The following is a 20389-nucleotide window of genomic DNA, read 5'->3' as shown; positions in this document are numbered from 1 at the left end:
AGAAAACCCTACATAACGTTTTGAGATCCGGATTAGTCTCGATGGTAATCATATATGGGAACCTAAAGTCGGTTTGAACACTACGGTCCGTTCTCCGCATGGGATATTCAGTTTGAACCTAGATGTCGATATTCCCTATTACATGATCTATTAGTGATAAGTTCTCGTTAGGAATGATCGGATCTGCCTGAAAAAGTACTCATAATATTTCTACACCCTAGTCCATACAACGAACCACGGTGGTTTGTACCTTCTTATTTTTCCCTCCTCTAATCAGTGGTTGCGCTAAGGCTCCTATCACTGGCGATAAGTCAGTTTGTAATTATGTCTTAATTCGTTTTACTATTTCGTCGTCCTGACTAATATTTGAGTAGTACGGGTCATTTTCTTTGTATTCACTTAGTAGTTGCTATTTGGAAGCTCTCGGTTCGATACCGGTATCAGCCAAGTCAGGTTTAACGCTTATATCGACACCGCTAAATTTGTTACTAATAATAGTATTATGAGTTTCCTTGTCAAACTGTTCTAACGCAGGTTGAGATGGAATCTCAGATGGTTCGTATTTTACTGGGAAGTAAATTGTTTCCGGTCAGGTTCACGCAAATAGAGGAAGCCTTCCTTCCTACTGCCATTTTCGGTTCTAGGAGATTTATTTTCTAAAATTTCGTTGTCTATTCCTTTCTGACGAACTGGGTTCGACTCTATAAGAAAAATGCCTGGGGTGATTATAACTCAATAGTGGTCCTCGTATCTACCTGACCAGCCACCATTCCGCTACTTCTTATTCATCTTGTAAATTATTTTTGTTTCTCAAGTCTCTAGCATTCATACCAGGCGGTAATTCGTTTTTTCCGATTAAAGAACCAAAGTTTGAAGTAATGGAACCAGTTTCTCGTTTCCTTGGGCAGGATTTTGCGCAGGTCCTGCAGGACTACAAACTGCTAAGTGGGTTGTTTCACAACCGATCTCAGGTGGTTCTTGCACGTCAGAAGTCGGTGTTGGAGGATCTAAATACAAGGTTCTATCCCACGTATCAATATACTTCGGCGCATTACTACGTTGCCATCGACTAAATTGAGGAATAGCGTATCCTTTTCCTTTAACTTTATCATTATATAAACAATAAACATTGCCATATGAATACCACATATAACAAGGTTTTCCTTCGCCAGCTAGGCAATGTGATTTCCCTAGTTCACGCCAACGTTTTTATTTACTGCGGAAAACTCATGGTTCTAGTGTTCAATTTTGCCCTTTTTATTTTTTTAGTGGCTCAACATATATCCGTAGCAACGCTATGATTTAACCTAGTTCCTATTATAAAAACATGCATACAGCACAAATAATTTAATTCGCGAAGAATTACTTCATCAGGACGAATTCTTGTCCTGCTTTAAGAGGATAGTTACATTTCCTTCTCCTGTCTATTTTTCTAGAACTAGTGTTAAGTTTATTGCTGTATTATCATTTCGATAAGATAGATAAAATTCAATTTACTTCGTGTAATCTGTTTACTTCCATTATACAATATTTTTTGCTGTTTTATACTAAAAAGGGAGAATGTTTCAATTTGACGCAACACTAAATTAACATAGGCTCTGATCTAGTCGAGGATTATTAGCGAACGTTACATAATAGAGCTCGAAAAGGATAATGGTGCGTTAATACCATGCTCCAGATAAGGAAACGATTGAGAAATTACATTCAAATCTACTTACGTATTATAATCATTTTCATATCTGTATTTGTAGGTTGAGCACTATCCCGGTATTATACGACACAGTTCATTGACTACATGCTATTTAGCATGTATATTACAACACCAATGAAAGTAATTATTTTTATGATTCACTTGTAAGAAAAACACAAAACGATAGCAACACTAAAATGCTGAAACCAAGTGTGTATTATTACACAAATAAAAATAAAAATGAAACTGTACCTCTGGTACATTGTAGCACTGGCCTCACCGATGCACAAGCCTCGGCAAACGATATAACGACTGTAAAAGTAAAACATCAGTACCACCGGCGGCTGCCACCAACTATTACGGTTGGGGTAGTTGGGGTGTATAGTTACTGTGTAGATTTCACCATTCATACCTGGCGAAACTCCATCAACATAACCTTTACGGTGGTGTGGTGACTGAAGATGACGCGGTCCACAGGTTGTAATCCGGCAGCCGATCAGTAACGCTTTGAGGGCTCCACCGTGTTTGACAGGCGTGATACGAACCACACAGTGTGTGTTCGTGGCAAGAAGCACACACTATTCCATTTAGGACAATTTTCATTATAGAACTTTGCTTTGTATGGATTTGGAATTCGTTCTCCTTCTCTCTCTCTCTCTCCTTCCTTCCAAACGGGGCTGTAATTAGTTAACACCCCGCATTTAATCCAGATACTCCTATCATCTTTGATTTGCTGGTATGAAGTGAAGGTCATGGAGAATGCATATCGAAATCGTAGCTCAGTTGTTTGTTGTCTCTAACCGTGTTATCATAATATCCCCCTAGGAGAAGTTCAATGAGACATAATAGGGTCTATTACAATATTAAAATAGATATACAAGATGAGTACAAGAGAGGAAACATAACTATGTGAGATAAATTTCTTATGTGTCGTGATTACATAAATCACTAAGATTAACGTCTATTATTTTGCCCGATACACTATTCCAAACCAGATTTTCACCCTTTCGAGGGTGGCCCTCTCAAGGGCATCCTCACCCTCAAATTCCCTCGCCCACAATGAAGCAAGGTTGAGGGTACGCGAGAGTGAGGAGATATTCCCCACACAATGGTGAGGGCGATGGACAACTTCATTCGCCAGGGCGAGGACAAGTCTTCAGCACGAGGGCGAGGGCGATGGACAAATCCTTTCGCAAGGGCGAGGACCAATTGTTATGGAATGGTGAGGGTGCGCGAGGGCGTGGGTTGCGCGAGGGAGAGGAACAATTTCTCTTTTGTACTTCTACATAATTATTAAAAATAATATTGCAAATGAATATATTTACATGTTTGTCATGAAAGTTTCCGGATAGAAATAGCGCTACGTTTAGAAACGAGTGTGCCTGATTGTTGCCCTGCCTGTCTAAAAACTTTTTTAGTTAAAAAGTGTTTACACTCTCACGTTTAGACAGTGACTCAAGTCATTCAGCAGTAAATGACAATCTTAAGAGCGCTGGTGTCTGAACAAACACAAGCCGTGAGAGAACCAACAGAATGCAGTAGATCAGATGGAAAAAGACTTGATGGAATGAGCTTTGCTTATAGATTGCCATTTTGCACTGGGCATACTCGGGCTCGAACGCATTTCTTTCAACTGGGCTCGCGCTTGGGTTCAGTTCCCTCAGTTCGTCTCGCGCTTAATTGTTAGATGAATAGTTTATATTAAGTTTCTGGAAACAAGCAATATGTTCTGAAGTTGATTCAGCAGTAGTTTATTTCTTTATGTTTCCAACTTCTGTTATAAAAATAGATATTAAGAATATAAGATACGTTCCTGAACACCCCGATGGTATAGCCTCAGAGAGATTTCTTTCTCTTCTTCCACACAAAACCAAGTTTTATATGCTCAAAGCACACACACACACACACACACATACACTGGAGCACTATAGTATATGCAATATACTGTATATGCAAATTAGTTGGGAACCTATAGTCCCGGAATAGTGTTCCCAGTCGGGCCCTGCATCTTCTAATTCCATTATATTACCTTTCCGATCCTTACTTTGAAGCAAGGAAGCTTTAAATTTGTAACTATATGAGTTCTCTCAGGAACAGCCTGTACTTTTAATTATGTGTGTGAAGACATATTGTCCTGCTAAAAATACATTAAATATGATAATTTCTTAAATAGTTCTTATGCAGTAGTATAAATTTCGTTCGGACACACGTTATTATTATTATTAGAAAACAGATAATATTACCTACTGACCAACCAATACAAATTCCTTGGAAAAGTCGTCAGAACGAACCTTCAATTTACAGTACCCGAAGAAAAGATTTTAACTGCAGCTATAACACCTACAGGCAATCTAGGACAGTAATCCAGGGCTGGATTCACGACGGACTCCTTGGGGGCAGAGAAAGGTTTCTCCGATGATCTGAAGCTGCCGCAATAGGGACAGTAAGGAGAGGGGCAAACGACATTTCGTCCTGTGATGACGCAAAGATTTCTTTGAATTTAGTTTAGGTGTCTTCCTCATCACCTTAGCTAAAATAGAAACTAACTTCTACACACAAAAGTAACATTAAGAAATGCGCCAATTATTTTTGCAAATAAGAAACATATACCACATATTACAAAGGGTGTTATTGGTGGAATTGTAAACAAAAGTAACCAAATTAATTTCGTGCAAATAACTAACTCAATCTTTTACGAAAATCTTATATATTTCCTTATACGCTAATAGTTCATCAAAGAAACATGATAAAACAACACTTTTTGAACCTCATCACCATTATCACTCTTTTAATTTGCACTATGAGGCAAGACGAAATTTATTTTCGAATCTCGTGAGCAACACTAGTTCACCCGAGTCTTAGGTCTTATACTTTTTTTTTTTTGCTAAATGAACCGTATGTAAAACCTACAAATTGATAAAAGTGATTGTGCGATCACAATGAAAAGCATTTATGAACGTTTAAATATACACAAATCATTACACAATATATCCCGATAATAAATATGGTTTAAATGTTCTTAGATACACACTTCTTACATTCCTAGTGACGCAGAAAGATTCTTAGAACATCTAGATAAGGGAATACATTTTGTACGTAAATTTACAGAACGAGACGAGAAGTGAATTTTCGGGAATCGAGACAATAAAGAAGTTTCAAAGAATTGAGACGGGACGAGACTTCTATAAAATTTACAAGACGAAAAAAACCTTATTTCTCGTACGGGGCGCGGTGGTTCGGTGGTAGAGCTTTTACCTCGGTACTTGGAGTTCCTGGTTCGATCCCAACTCGCGCTGTGTGGACTTTGTGGTGGACAAATACAGTGCTCGTGGATTTTCTCGTGGTTCTCCCACTGGTCATTCCGCCATTTTATTTATTTCTCATCCGTCTTATTTAGCCTAACCCCCATAAACGTGGGACGTAAAACTCAAACATTACACTTTGTTTTTCTTATTTCTAGTGTCGAATTGGCTCATGGGCAACACCAGTTTCGCACCAAAAGATGTAAGGGAAACGCTATTCAAATTTTACTTGAACATATTCATGGTAATATTAAGCGTCGAGTGGTCAATGATTTGTTCCATTTTAGGTGATCCGGAGTAAGTTATACGATGGTATGTTTAATTTTCTTTGATTAGGTATTTTAAAGAAATAATTCAAGAAATATGCTGGAAACTTGAGGATCTGATCCTCGCAAGGACTTTCTCACCCTAAAATAACCTCGCCCTCAATGATATGAGGGCGAAGGCGAAGGACAACTCCCTACGCGAGGATGAGGGTGAACGGGGGCGAGGAGAAATTTCCAGTAGGAACGCGAGGGCGATGGACATCAATTATCATGAGGACGAGTTTGAACGAGGTCGAGAGCTAACTTTCACTGCGAGGGCAAATTTCAAGCACGAAGGTGAGAGCAAGCGAGGGCGAGGGGCAACTTGCACTACGAAGAGAGGGTGATGGACAACTCCCTTCGCGAGGGCGAGTGTGCACGAGGACAAGTTTCCAGAATGAGGGCGATAATAACGAGGGTGAGAGCTAACTGTCACCACGGGGACGAGTCTGCGCGAGGACAATGGACAATTCCCTTCGCGACGGAGAGTGTGAACGAGGGCTAACTGCTAGTGTGAGTTCGAGGGTGAGTGAGGTCGGAGTAAAATGAACATTATGTTCCAAAAAATAGAGTTTAAGATTGTGTCCACGCTTTCTGTTATTCCTTGAACTTATTGCTCAAATTCGGGAATGAGGGAAAAGTAGTAAAAGAGAAAAATAGCAAAAAGAGACAGAGTCGATTGGAATAAAACTCGAAAGGAAAGAGTTGTGTGTTGGACTAACCTCTGCTGTGTGAAGGATGATGCACCTTACTTACTTGAAGTCGAACTCTACATGCTACAGTGAGGCTCAGCAAAAAGATTAAGTCCCGCAATATCATGATTTATCGGAGACTGCTTCTAACATGTCCGATCAGTTCGATAGTCCACGGTTTTCTGCTAACCGGAACTTATCTATGTCATCTCTCAACTCCTTATATAGTCTACCTCCTGGATTAACCTTAGGTAAGAATAGTGGAAGAGAGAGAACAAGGGGACTCCAAATCAGAACAGAGGTGGATCTGAGAGAAACCACAAAAGTTGATAGTATGAGGGAGTAGAACTCCAGTGCTAGACCTACATCATAAAGCAAAGATGCAGGAAGGAGTTGTTTTCGGGATCAATTTAGCGTTGTGGGATTATTTATCATCCTCTCTGTTAAACTCCTAATCAAACCACTAGTGGTGAAAAGGAAAACACTTCCGATCTTTAGTGTTGATAACTATTGTATGGCTAGATCAAAAACGGTATCGAAAAGCAGTTTTGTGTAATCAAGTATTTCAAGAATGATCTATCTCGACTCTAACTTTCTACTAAAACCGAAGGTGGGGAAAATAAAACAGTTTTGGTTTTAACGTTAATCTCTTATAATGCAACTAGAAGGGCTTTTGTGTATTTTATGAAGTGCCCCCAAGATTATATCCCATACCAACACTAATCTCTATTCTCAAACCGGAGAAAAGATCCGGTTTCCATATTGAAAAATATTCCATGATCCTCTTTACGGTATTTACTATTGTTCATTTATTTGTTTATTTTTACAATAAATCGACAGTCGTAACTAACCAGGAATAGGAATTCTGTCGTGCTCAATGGACGATTCCTTTGGTATTCATTCTGCGAACATCTTCAGGTTATAGCAGCAAGGACTCGTCTGCAAAAGCTTAAATGGTCCGTTGAAGAAGATATCTAGCGAATATTCTAGTATAGTAATTTCAGTTGTCTGTGTCTTGCTTTTATTATGATACTGAAGAGAACATGATGAGAAAGAAGATGGAAACGAAGTAAATGGAACTGAACAAAACAAGGTTGGTTGTTTCGTTAGTCGCACGAGCAGTTTATCAGTGAAACTACTGACTACGCCCCCAAAATGTTCGTTATCTATGTTGCCTTTTCTTTGCTCTGGGAGAGGTATTCAATAAAACTCCGAGAAGCAATGTGTGATGTCAGGGAACATTCCGTTAGAAATAACTGACGAAGTGTGCTTAATTCATGATCCATACTCGCTAAAAATTTCTTTTTCCCACAAAATGATCTTAATATCCACACGATACCGCAGTGTCCAGGTTATATCTACGGACCTACACAGACTTATTTGGATGACAATTAACGTTGCAACGGACCCATCTGTAAATCAATAACAGAACGGACCAACTAAGAGGTACATATACGTACAAGCGCATAGCTTGGATTTGGTTAAAAAGAGGGCATAGATAAGTCTTTTGTCTCTCTCTCTGATACATATATATATTCATTTGGGGTGTCGTGTGTGAGAGAGAGAAAGCTTAATGCTAACCTTCTTGACGATCTGTTAACATGCTTTTTGCACTTGGTAGGCATGGCTCCTGGCTTGATTCTTCTCAGGAAATCAAGAATTTAGCTGCTGAGACAGTTTAAGTGCTACATAGAAAAAAAAAAGTTTCAGACCTGAAGATTTGATAAGAAGAGAATTATGGTCTTTTAATAGCAACAATGTTCTAAATTTGATTTCAAGTTGAGTCAGAATTCACACAAAATTATACTCCCATGGAACTACCTTACAGGATCACCGGAACAGATAGCCCGCTTGTCCAGATATAAAAATTGTGCTACTATATTTACTTTGAAAATTCTTGTTACAGTTTTTGTATAGATAGAAAATCATTTCTCATTATTTACTAGGTAAAATAATGGAAAATCGATAATTTTCCCAAGGCGATTAAAGTTTTCGACTTTTTTGAAGACTAAGATAGTTATTGGATGCTTGATCTATACCTAGGCAGAGAAGGGATCTTCAAACCTTACAACCAGAATGCTACTCAAGAAGTATAAAATATGCTCTGAGATGTCAATAGAGAATAAAAGTTATCTGATAAAATTCCGTGGTCAGACACTAAAGCTACACACAAACGTGTAGAATTGATGCAAACATTAACTTACCTCCTTATATCTATATCATAAGAGGGTGTGAACTATACTTAAATTAAGTTTTTCTTTTTAATATTTGCAAATGCTAGGAAGCAATATACGATATGTTTGAAATAGCTACTTCTGGAGTACGTAGGTACGCATCCAGGATATCTGAAAATTTGTTTGATTCTTTTAGACCAGCTTTTTATATCTTGTTGAATAATCACCTACATAAAGATCAAAGATGGAATGCTGTGCTTAGCAATTAACTGATATAGGTTACCAATCATTATCGGAGAAATATAACAACTAGGGTTCGAATCTCTATAACCAACAAAGTTGGAAATGTGCATGTTTTATGACCGAAGAAATAGCAAACTATGACTTAAAAAGTGCTCAAATACACACGAAGCAAATAATTTTTTTACTGAAAATTTATTTAAACTTGAATTTTTAACAAACATATTTCTAAGAATAATCATTTGTTAAGGGTGCCTTCCATTTCAACTCAGGCAAAAAAATATAAAATTGTACCATCACCATCTCAGATATTGTTGAAACTTTTTTTTATAGCAACTAGACATGTTTTTAAGAGACCCATATTTTTTTGTTTTGTCGAAAAAAAATTTCCCGCCAAGTAATGGGCCATCCAAGACGGGGAGTACAATTTATGAATTGTAGCAGACATGGAAAATGGTCAACTTCGGAGCCTCACCATTCGGCTATGGAGACAGGTAGAGAGATAATTCTTGTTGTGGTACGTACATAGGGATATAAATAAACTATATTTTATTATAGTTTGGTTTGCGCATGCGTATCTTTTTGTACATAAATTAACAAATGAACGTCAATTTATCTAAAAAGTCGAAGTTTGCGAATTTTTATCGAGCACTTCCGGTTCGAATTTTAAAATTCTGTTTTCACGGTTGGTAAGACCTGGTTACCCGCTTTCCGAGAAAATTTTTGTATCGCTTCTGTGTTCAACCGTTTTGTCGCAAAAAATTCGAGAAATTGTAAAATTTTAAAAAATCGCCATTTTTGGGCGCCATTTTCTCGAAAACACCATCTTTTAAAATTCTGAAATTTTGTCAGATGGTTCAACTTTACATGAATAATAAACACACCAAATACCATTCTCGACCAATGCCTCATGAATTAACTGCAGCCTTTTAAAGTTAGCAAAGTTTCGTTAACTTTGATGTCACAGTTAGCAACACTGGGAACAATAAAAGTGCAATGATTTGATGATGTTTGTGGTTCACATTCATTAAATGAAGAATAAAAGGTTTTCTTGACTGTTTTTTTTTTCATTATTTTGATCAAGAAGGCTCTCTGAAATAGTAAAATGAGCCTCCCCCTACTCCTCCGTTTTCTTAAACCGAAATAATCTGAGGTGGAAATTACGATTACGAAACGCACAAATTTCAAGTTCACTTACTTAAAATGGTCTTCGGAAACAAAATTTCACTGATTATTATTATTATTATTTACATGGACCAATCATTTGCTTGCTTGGTGTCTTCGCTAATAGCATGTAACCGTGCAGGTGCTCCAATAGGTATTGGCTCACTCACATCTCGTCCAGGAGTGGATCTAGGGGGAAGAAACTTTTTTATTTTATATATAAATAAAACCGATCTCAGAGCTTGGAGCTCTTAAAAGTACCTCTAAGTAGCAGTATTACCCCCTCTTCCAGAAGTCCGTCCTGGATCCCCCCCTGCGTAGCACATTGTCGATAGTCACAAATGCTGAAGGTCCATGTAGAATCATAAACAGCACTTCAACTTCACGCAATTCATAATTTATTCATAATATTTCTGCTACGCACCACTGGTTATCATACATATACAGTATATATGTAACAAAAGTTCCTTTTTGCAGATTTCTTAAATCTACACTTTGAATTGCAGAAGTTCGATTTTGGGGGAAGCATGAAGTTAGTTCATGGTGACCCGTTACTGCCATAAAAACTTCGCCATTTTCCGAAAGCCAAAGATGACTTCGTTGAATACAAGTTACCGGTCGCATACTTTCGCTTATTTCCTTCCGGAAGTCGTCGAATTCAGTTCCAGGCAACAAAACGAGAGTAATACCCGGAGTTTGTACTTGCACTATACTCACGAATTCTTCTGCAGTTTTAGTGGGGGCGCGGTGGCTCAGTGGTAGAGCGTTCACCTCCGGTGCTTGGGGTCCCTAATTCGATTCCAGCTCGCGCCGTGTGGGCTTTGTGGTGGACGAACACCGTACTCGTGGGTTTTCTCGGGGTTATCAAGTTTCCTCCCACTTTCTGCATTCCACCATTTCATTCATTTCTCATAATCACCGTCTTCTTTAGCCTAACTAGCATATGCGTGGGATGTAAAACTTAACTTAAAGATTTCATTTTTTTTCTTCTGCGGTTTTAATACTGTGTATCTGTTTTTGCTTAAGGTTATGCCGCGTTGCCACATTCCTTACACCTCCCCCTCAATACCGTCACAGAAACCCTTGCATGGCCGGTTTCACTGCAAAAACACTGCTTTATCGGACCTGTCTGCATCTCGAACATCTGAAAGCGATTTTTAAAGTGGGATGCAGCACCATCAGAAATCACTGACACGGTTTGGGAAATTGTAGACACTTATTTTGACGTATTCAAACCCTTTTCTATAAAATATATTTTCGCTTTTCTTCGAGTATTTTTAGAATCTTGTCTATGGCTATGAGTACATGAGCCGAATCGTGTGTTTTATCGTCGTTTATTACAACAAAACTGTCAGTTGTTTCATATCCCGGTGATAACTCTGAATTTCACTTTGCAGAACAACAGTCCAGTTTTAAGCGAAGTCCACATGAAGTAAAATAGAACTTGTATCTTGAAATTTTATAAGTGCTTTTCGGTAGCAATTAATTCTCTTTGGATTTTCTTGATGTAGTTCTGAATTACAATTCTTACAGTTAAACCAGCAATGTACGATACGAAAACAGAAAGTGGCACAGTTTTTAAACGAGATTATTGTTTTCCCATATGGCATACGTAACACTTTCATTTTCACCAGGATCGATAATTAAAGACTCCACACTTATTCCTTCCACTCCAGGGCATTCACCACATTCTTGAAGAAGACAGTTGTCATTTTCTACGGACCATACTACTAAAGGAAATAGGTCACTCATGACAGCTTCAATACAGGCTGCACCTTTGATTTGTAGCAACGCAGTAGCAGCTAACTTAAAATTTGCACAATACACATACACATACACACTTCCCTGACCCACTTTAGTCGAATACTGTAAAATTCCGAGTGACCCATTCTTATCTTGGGATTGTTCTGTTTAAAAAGTCAGTAAATTTCTTTGCAACGCGTAAGAAAACGTTTCGATTTTTTAAACTTTTTGTCCTTTTTCGATCACTGTAATGACATCGCATTTACTTGAGACTTTGTCTGGAGCATTCCAATTCGTCACTGAGGTAATAGTTCACGCTTTTTGTAGATCATCAAAATTTATTGGTGGCCGTTTCAAGTAAATTTAAAATTCGTGTATTACGTAATCGTAATTTCCACCTCAGATTATTTCGGTTTAAGAAAACGGAGGAGTAGGGGGAGGCTCATTTTACTATTTCAGAGAGCCTTCCTGATCAAAATAATGAAAAAAAAAAACAGTCAAGAAAACCTTTTATTCTTCATTTAATGAATGTGAACCACAAACATCATCAAATCATTGCACTTTTATTGTTCCCAGTGTTGCTAACTGTGACATCAAAGTTAACGAAACTTTGCTAACTTTAAAAGGCTGCAGTTAATTCATGAGGCATTGGTCGAGAATGGTATTTGGTGTGTTTATTATTCATGTAAAGTTGAACCATCTGACAAAATTTCAGAATTTTAAAAGATGGTGTTTTCGAGAAAATGGCGCCCAAAAATGGCGATTTTTTAAAATTTTACAATTTCTCGAATTTTTTGCGACAAAACGGTTGAACACAGAAGCGATACAAAAATTTTCTCGGAAAGCGGGTAACCAGGTCTTACCAACCGTGAAAACAGAATTTTAAAATTCGAACCGGAAGTGCTCGATAAAAATTCGCAAACTTCGACTTTTTAGATAAATTGACGTTCATTTGTTAATTTATGTACAAAAAGATACGCATGCGCAAACCAAACTATAATAAAATATAGTTTATTTATATCCCTATGTACATACCACAACAAGAATTATCTCTCTACCTGTCTCCATAGCCGAATGGTGAGGCTCCGAAGTTGACCATTTTCCACGTCTTCTACAATTCATAAATTGTACTCCCCGTCTTTGATGGCCCATTACTTGGCGGGAAAATTTTTTTCGACAAAACAAAAAAATATGGGTCTCTTAAAAATATGTCCAGTTGCTATAAAAAAAGTTTCAACAATATCTGAGATGGTGATGGTACATGCTCTGCCTGAATTGAAATGGAAGGCACCTAAGACATTTACATAGTTATTTTGGCCTGAATGAATATCTGTAAGCTCTGAAGAATAAATCACAGCATATTACTGACATTATAAGACAAAAGCTGAATGACCATCTGCTCATTCCTAATGATGACAGATATCTATTTGAACAAAAATGAAACCCGTCTAAAATGTGATCAATATTAAGCCTTTGTATCACTTCAAGCCCACATGACCTTACGCCAAAATATGGTTCAAATATACATATATATAACCAACAAAAACTTTTTTTTATGACAACAGTCAGAAATATGTTTACATTTAATTATACATATAAAAGGATAACAGGATGAATATATGACTTCATAGAAATCCGAGCCTTAATGAAACACTTTATTTGTAATTAGCATCTTAAATCCGAAGTTGTGACTGCTTTCTCAACATAATGTTCAGCCGACGTTTGTCTCTGATGAGGAGGGAGAAAATATTGTACATTGATATCAATTTCACTGTTTGTTGAAAAGTGTCTCAGATTATTTACTCTGTCCTCTGTCATAGAAAAGGAAGGTATGATATGCTTATCTTCGTAATGTACCCGACAAACTCTTTCCGACACTTTTTTCCGCAAAATATGCAGCCCAGCAGTAGGTTTGGGCATGGAAATATAGGAAGAATTCGCACTATACACAGCTCAGTCAAAATAAAAGATTCAATTTTTAAAGTTGAAAAATACAGAGGAAAGGAAAGTATTTTATTAATAACTAACAGAACTAAATGCTTTTAATTTTCCATATATGATTGTTTGGCAAACTCATGAATATCTCGAAAACATTATGTACCCGGTAAATAAAAACTAAGCCGTCGTGAGGGTGCATGTTCTTGGGTATCCCAAACCCCTTGATTAAGGCACTGTATGCGTACATTGAATCTCCACTGGACGTATTTAGGCATATGTATGCTGCATGTGTTGTGTTTTCTATTCATGCTTATTTCCTTGCCAATTACCTGTTTAATTTCAATTACAACTATATTGATGAATGTGTATGTGTAACTGAATGTGCAGGGATTAATGATATTATTGATGTCCTAATATGTGATTTTTTTATTTCAGTTCTGTTGGTGAAGACAGCCAGTTGAAAATTACAAAAAAAAAAAAAAAAAAAAAATCTTTTCGAGGACATTTTTGATTTTGAAATAAGTTTTGGACTTGAAAGATTTTTAGACAAAAAAAAAAGAATTGTTTATTTATAGGCCAAAAATTGTGAAGCAAGTGGGCATAATAACAGAAATTGAAGTCAATTTTGTACAGTCAATCGTGCAAACACAGTCACTACTGTCCATTATAATTTAATTACATGGAATCCATGTATTCATAATTATACAATCACGCTTTGCCTGCAAGTAAGGAAGGATTACACGTATTATAAGCGCGTGTAATTAGTGTTTAATTCTTTGTTTTGTAATAGATATTATCTTGAAGAGTAAAACCAAACCAAGGGCGTATATACTTTTTTCTTTCTTTGTGGAACATTTTTAAAATGTAGTTGAGTAATTCTTAACAGCCTTTTAGCTTCTTAATGTATTCCAGAGTTAATGTAAAACAAATATAATATCCGCGTAAATGTCAAACATCTGATTGCTGAAGTACATTTTACAATGTTTCTACAAGTACTGCTTGATTGGTATCCACTTTTTATATAGCCTTTATTAGAGACTTTAATGTTTTGATTATGTAATTTTTGTTTCCACAGGTACGTTGGTATGACGAGCTGTATTTTACCTATACAGACATCGGATGTAGCCAAAATTAGAGGCGTCTCATAAGGGAAAGCATTACGGTAAAATCAAAAGTTTCGGTTTCTTGCCTGGAACTAAGGAAAGAAAAGCAACCTCTTCTATTGAATTAATGCTGTATATTGCTATATTAAAATATACGTTTAATGGATGAGTTCGACGCGAGAAAAATTTATTTTTCCCGATATGATTTTCCTTACGAGCTATCTTTAATTTGGACATTCGACGTCCGTTCACATCCATAGCCGCACACACACATATTGTCTAACATCTAGTGGACGTCCCTCGATATGCGTATGAATCGTCTAGTGGACGTGCCTCTACATACCTAGGAACGTTCAGTGCATGTACACTAAACTTTCATTTTACCTGCGTTTTACTTCTACGGCACTACTGAGCGTCTGTGTACGTTCATAAAACTCAATTACTGGCATCCACACGTCATACATTACACTTTTATACAGGTACGTATCAGGTGTCCACTGGGCACACATTCGACTTCCTGAAAGTTTACTGAAAAAATTTCGACAAACGATTTACCTCTATTAAGGTTAACAAGTGAACGTCTATAAACGTACACATCGATGTCTTCATGACATATACTGAACATCTGCTTTCGTCCGCAATGTCCCTCACTGACCCACTGGATCTCCAAAAAGCGGACGTGTAATGGACGTTGCATGGAGTAGTATTAAGATCTATGCAAACGTTCAGTGGACATGCTCTTAGTGTTCTGTTAAGGTACACTATATATTCATGGTGAATTATTAATGGATGTTTACTTTCTCATACACGCAGTTTGCTCTAATATGTTGATCCATCTTACATTCAGACGACTTGAATTCCTGGATCATATTTGGGCGTGCCTGTGCTGTGTGGGTGTTTTGCAAAATTTAATTTGCGAAAAAAATTTATGTGTTTGATCTTTTCCAAATTCTTCTCCAAACTCCTTCGATATATCAGCTTTCTCATTAGTGTATGCTAACATGTGCTTTGCCAAAATTGAACTTCTTGTCGCAGACTGAGGTCTTTTTCCTTTGTTAATTAACGCTTTCTGACAAATGTTAATTATTTGCAGAAATCGTTTACCATACTTTTGGCATGAGAGCTCGTTCATGGCTAAACGGTTACCGTACGCACCTTTGGTGTGGGGATCCCGGGATCGAATCCCGGCGATAGATCGTGGTTTAGATACCACGCTAATAATAAGGTCCACTTAGTGTCGCTTAAGAACGGAACGTTAAACTCAAAATCAACTTCAAACTCTTGGCATGGATGAGAAATTTCACCTATATGTATTAACGTATGTACAAAGAAATGCAGTTTGACGAAATCTCTACTCACAGTCTTGCCGTATATGACGTTTCTTAACTGTGTACCAAGATATGTTTAGTCAAGTTTGAACGTCGACAAAATCTCCCACACCGCTCGCGTAAGTAATGTTTTTCACAGGCATGTATCAACGTATGATTAACCAACTTTGATCCTTCACTGAACTTCTTTCCACCTTTCTTTCGTACACGTGAAATTTTCCACCTGTATGTATTAACATAAGTCAGCTGAATGTGAGCGTCGAATAAATTTATTCCCATACTTTTGGCATGTGTGGTTTTTCACTTGTGTGCAACTAAATTTGAACGCTGACAAAATTAGCTTCCACACTCTTGGTATATGTGAGGTTATGTAACTGTGTGTTTTAATATATGTCTAGCCAAACATGAACGTTGACTAAATTTTTGACTACAGTTGCTGCATGTGTAAGGTTTTGCATCTTTACGAACTAACATATGTTTAGCTAAACATGAACGTTGATTAAATTTTAACCACACTCTTCGCACATGTGAGATTTCACCTGTATGTATTAACATGTGACTAGCTAAATTTGAACGCTGACTAAATTTTTTCGGCACTCTTGGCATTTGTAAGGTTTTTCATTTGTATGTATTAACATGTGTACAGTTAAATTTGAACGTTGACCAAACTTCTTACCACACTCTTGGCATGTGTGAGGTTTTTCACCTGTATGTATTAGCATGTGATCAGCTAAACTTGAACGCTGACTAAATTTGTTTCCACACTCTCAGCATGTGTGCGGTTTTGCAATAGTATGTCTTCTTGACATGTGTCTAGCCAAATGTGAACGGTGCCTAAATTTGTTTCCACACTCTTGGCATGTGTGAGGTTTTTCACCTGTATGTATTAACATGTGACTAACTAAATTTGAACGCTGACTAAACTTTTTTCCGCACTCTTGGCATTTGTAAGGTTTTTCATTTGTATGTATTAACATGTGTACATTTAAATTTGAACGTTGACCAAACTTCTTACCACACTCTTGGCATGTGTGAGGTTTTTCACCTGTATGTATTAACATGTGATCAGCTAAATATGAACGCAGACTAAACTTTTTTCCACATTCTCGGCATGCGTGCGGTTTTGCACCACTATGTTTAAACATGTGTCTAGTTAAACTTGAACTGTGATTATATTTGATTCCACACTCTTGGCATTTGTAAGGTTTTTCATTTCTATGTATTAACATGTGTCTAGTTAAATATGAACGTTGACCAAACTTCTTACCACACTCTTGGCATGTGTGAGATTTTTCACCCCTATGAATTAAGATGTGTTTAGCCAAAAAAGAACGCCGACTAAATTTCCTACCACACTCTAGGCATGTGTGAGGTTTTTCACCTGTATGTATTAACATGTGATCAGCTAAATTTGAACGCTGACTAAACTTTTTTCCACATTCTCGGCATGTGTGCTGCTTTGCACCACTATGTTTGAACGTGTGTCTAGTTACACTTGATCTGTGATTAAATTTGCTTCCACACTCTTTGCACTTGTAAGGTTTTTCATTTGTATGTATTAACATGTGTCTAGTTAAATATGAACGTTGACCAAACTTCTTACCACACTCTTGGCATGTATGAGACTTTTCACCTCTATGTATTAACATGTGTTTAGCCAAAAAAGAACGCCGACTAAATTTTTTACAACACACTTCGCATGTTAGATTCTTTAAACCTGTATGTATGACCATACGTATAACCGAATTTGAAGAGTCAATTAATCCCTTTAAACACTCTTGGTTCATGTGAGGTTCTTCACCGGTATGTATTAACATGTCTCTTGTCAAATTTGAATTTCGACAAAATACTTTATCACACTTTGGGTAAGGAAAATGTTTAACACTGTCATGTGTTAACGTATGTCTTGCTGTATGTGATCTACAATTTCCAGGGTTACACTCCTTGCAAGCATGAGATTTTTCATCTGAATGAGAAATTATTGCCTTTTGTGTTCTGAACATATTCGCTTTTGTGGAGAGAGAATATGTATGGAGCCTGTAACAAATTCAGTAAACTAGGGAGTGGAAATCTACATACACTATATGGAAACACAAACAACAAAGAAACGCACAAGTTCGCATCTAAAATAGAACAACAAAAGTATTGCATTTATAACGTGAAACTTTTCAACGTAATCATAAGTGTTACAGCCCCGAAAGAGCTAACCCTCGTAACTCATCAAAACCAATCTTTCAGGAGAGCAATAAATCTGTTCTGCTTTTACACTATCTTATATGCAATACCAGGTTTTAAAAGTTACTTTTTTCACGTTTTTTTTATCGGGTTTTCGTTTACGAGCATTCACACGGAGGTAGAATCAGATGTGGGGAATTGAATGCAACCAAAATCTAAAAATCCATAAAAAGTCGAGATACGAGGTTTTGCACTTTCCCCCGATAAACTGATTTATAATACTATTGTAATATTACATAAAATCTTGTAGATATTAGGAAAACAGAACTATTGAGGTGTTTCAGCATCATTTCTACTCTCCAAACAAAAGGATGTTCTTTCATTTGATATCTCAAATCGTATCTACATTTATCTATCAGTTATCGGACTAACATCATACTAACATACATACGTTACACTATGGAATGAGCATGTGATTATTACAGGTGAAAATGGTTGTACGCTCTCACTGACAGTGCTTGTATACTATATCATTAATTTTGTGGTATAACATTTAGTAATTGCGAGAGATTTTTGCAATTACAACTACCAAAAACTGTTCGTATTATGACAAAGAAAGAAAACAAGACTACAACCATGTTTTAAATTTTGCAAAAAATACGTCATTTCAAGCAGTATACTAATCTCAACTAGTGCTTCTAATATCATTTGAATGCCCTGAGATATTAAGATTTGAACCCTTATACAATCTTTAAGTCTATTGATATACATCTAAGTGAAAAAAGCAGTCTTCTTAAATAAAAACTTTTGAGAATGCTACGCCCTGAATATTAAGAAAATGAAAGAAACTTGGTATATATTTAATTATAAAAGAAAGGCAGCTCTACTATTTGAAAAAAGTTAGCTATTTTGTTGATTACCTATCTTTATCTGAGTTTTTATCATGTTACTTTCATTCAAATTGGTATCATAAGGAGAGAAGGAGGATCAAGAATTATACGTCAAAAATTATCATCTCATGAGTTTCTCTTGTTAAAGAAAGAAAATTTACCATAAGCTTATCGTTTAAAAAACTTGGTTGCATTCACAGGTGTATTGGAGAATGCTATATTTAAGAGGGAGAAGAGTAACATAAAGCATAATATTTATCAGTACTTGCAGTTGAGATACAGCTTTTTTCCTATAATTTCAGGAAACGTGTGAACAGCTTCAAAGTATACTTTCCACAGATGAGCACTCTGTATCCCCCTTTTGTTACTCTTTATTGTCTTTTTACGTTACTATCATTAGAATCAGTGTTCTATGAGTAACAGAACACTTTTAAATTGTACGCCACAACAGAGTATCTGACAAGTGGATTACGTTACGAAGATGAAATTTACGATATACAAAGTCCGACAATAAACTAATAAGAATATTGTTTCAGCTTCTGCTGGCAACGCTGCAGTGTGAAACCGTCACCAGCGTGTGGCCTTGGGCCTGCTCCAATAGCACAGCACGTGGCACGCACACGTAATATTGTCCAGTGCAACGAAATTTCCATCTGTATGAAACTTGTTAAGACTGCCTCGTTAACGTACCGGAAGATTCAACAGGCCTTTGGAAATAAATTGTTATCAATGGCAGAGGTGCATTGTTGGTACAAAATGTTTGCGGGAGACAGAACAGAAATCGAAGATGAACATCGTAGTGGGCGACTCACAACAATATGAATGGAAGAGAACACACACACAGAGAGGGAACTTCTCTGACAGGATAGACGATTAACCGTAAAAATGATTGCGGATGAACTGAACATAAATCGAGAAAATGTGCATCTGATATTAACTAGCTCGCACAAGTTCCCTCACCCCGTTTGTAATGGCGGTTTAAGTTTGCAGGGTTGCCAGCATCAGCTAAAAAAGACATTTTTCTTACGTTATTGTCGGGCCTCCTAATTAAAATCTTTACTGAAAACCAGTGGGCAAGTGTTATCGGCTTTAAGGAAGGAAAACGGGAAATTCCAGCTGTTTCCTTAATACATAAAATTACCATATGATTTAAATTTGAGGGCAGATTGTAAACCACAATAATTTTTTCTCCCCAGGTATTCCAGCTGGAATGGTGAAATTGGATGACGAGAGAGTTTGAAATTTGCTCTACAGAGATTTCTTTGTTTTCCTATGTAGCTCTAGCGACACAAACTTGAACTACGAAACCAATATGGCGTTTTGTTACGGTCCCTTACATGTGAAGAGAAGCCAGTTATGCTTAGATTTTAATGAGTCAAAGGGCATACACCAAGAGAAAATTACTGTAATATGCGTACCGTATATGGGGACGATTATATGGACTGTTGCAATGTTTCCAGTTATTGTGCATTCCGCCACGCTCCGGGCACCCGGTAACAGCTTTAACACCGCAGATTATCAGCGCCATCCATCCAGCAATTTTTAGTGACCGTCGTGTCCACCTGCGAATCTTATCACAGAAATTCAATACTACCTATGCTGTAGTGTACGACATAGGCAGTACACGTTACAATTCCGTAAAGTT

At 37.0% G+C, this 20389-nt stretch overlaps 1 protein-coding gene across 2 annotated transcripts in view; it reads right to left on the bottom strand.

Annotated features, from left to right (window-relative positions):
* The window catches only part of LOC145665114 (uncharacterized), an 88636-nt gene that overhangs the window by 51746 nt on the left and 16501 nt on the right, over positions 1-20389 (bottom strand). Inside the window, exon 2 of one of the 2 annotated variants that reach the window (XM_081732393.1) lies at positions 16208-17716. The exons of the other annotated variant lie outside the window; for it this stretch is intronic. Coding sequence (XP_081588519.1) covers positions 16447-17716 — 1270 coding nt within the window. The 3' untranslated portion in view covers positions 16208-16446. Of the gene's footprint in view, positions 1-16207; positions 17717-20389 lie in introns of those variants that run through there. 2 annotated transcript variants of the gene reach the window in all.

The sequence above is a fragment of the Thermobia domestica genome, chromosome 1, assembly GCF_964235325.1.
Source record: "Thermobia domestica chromosome 1, izTheDome1.hap1.1, whole genome shotgun sequence".
In the NCBI taxonomy this organism is placed as follows: domain Eukaryota; kingdom Metazoa; phylum Arthropoda; class Insecta; order Zygentoma; family Lepismatidae; genus Thermobia; species Thermobia domestica.
This window is presented reverse-complemented; position numbering and strand designations above follow the sequence as displayed.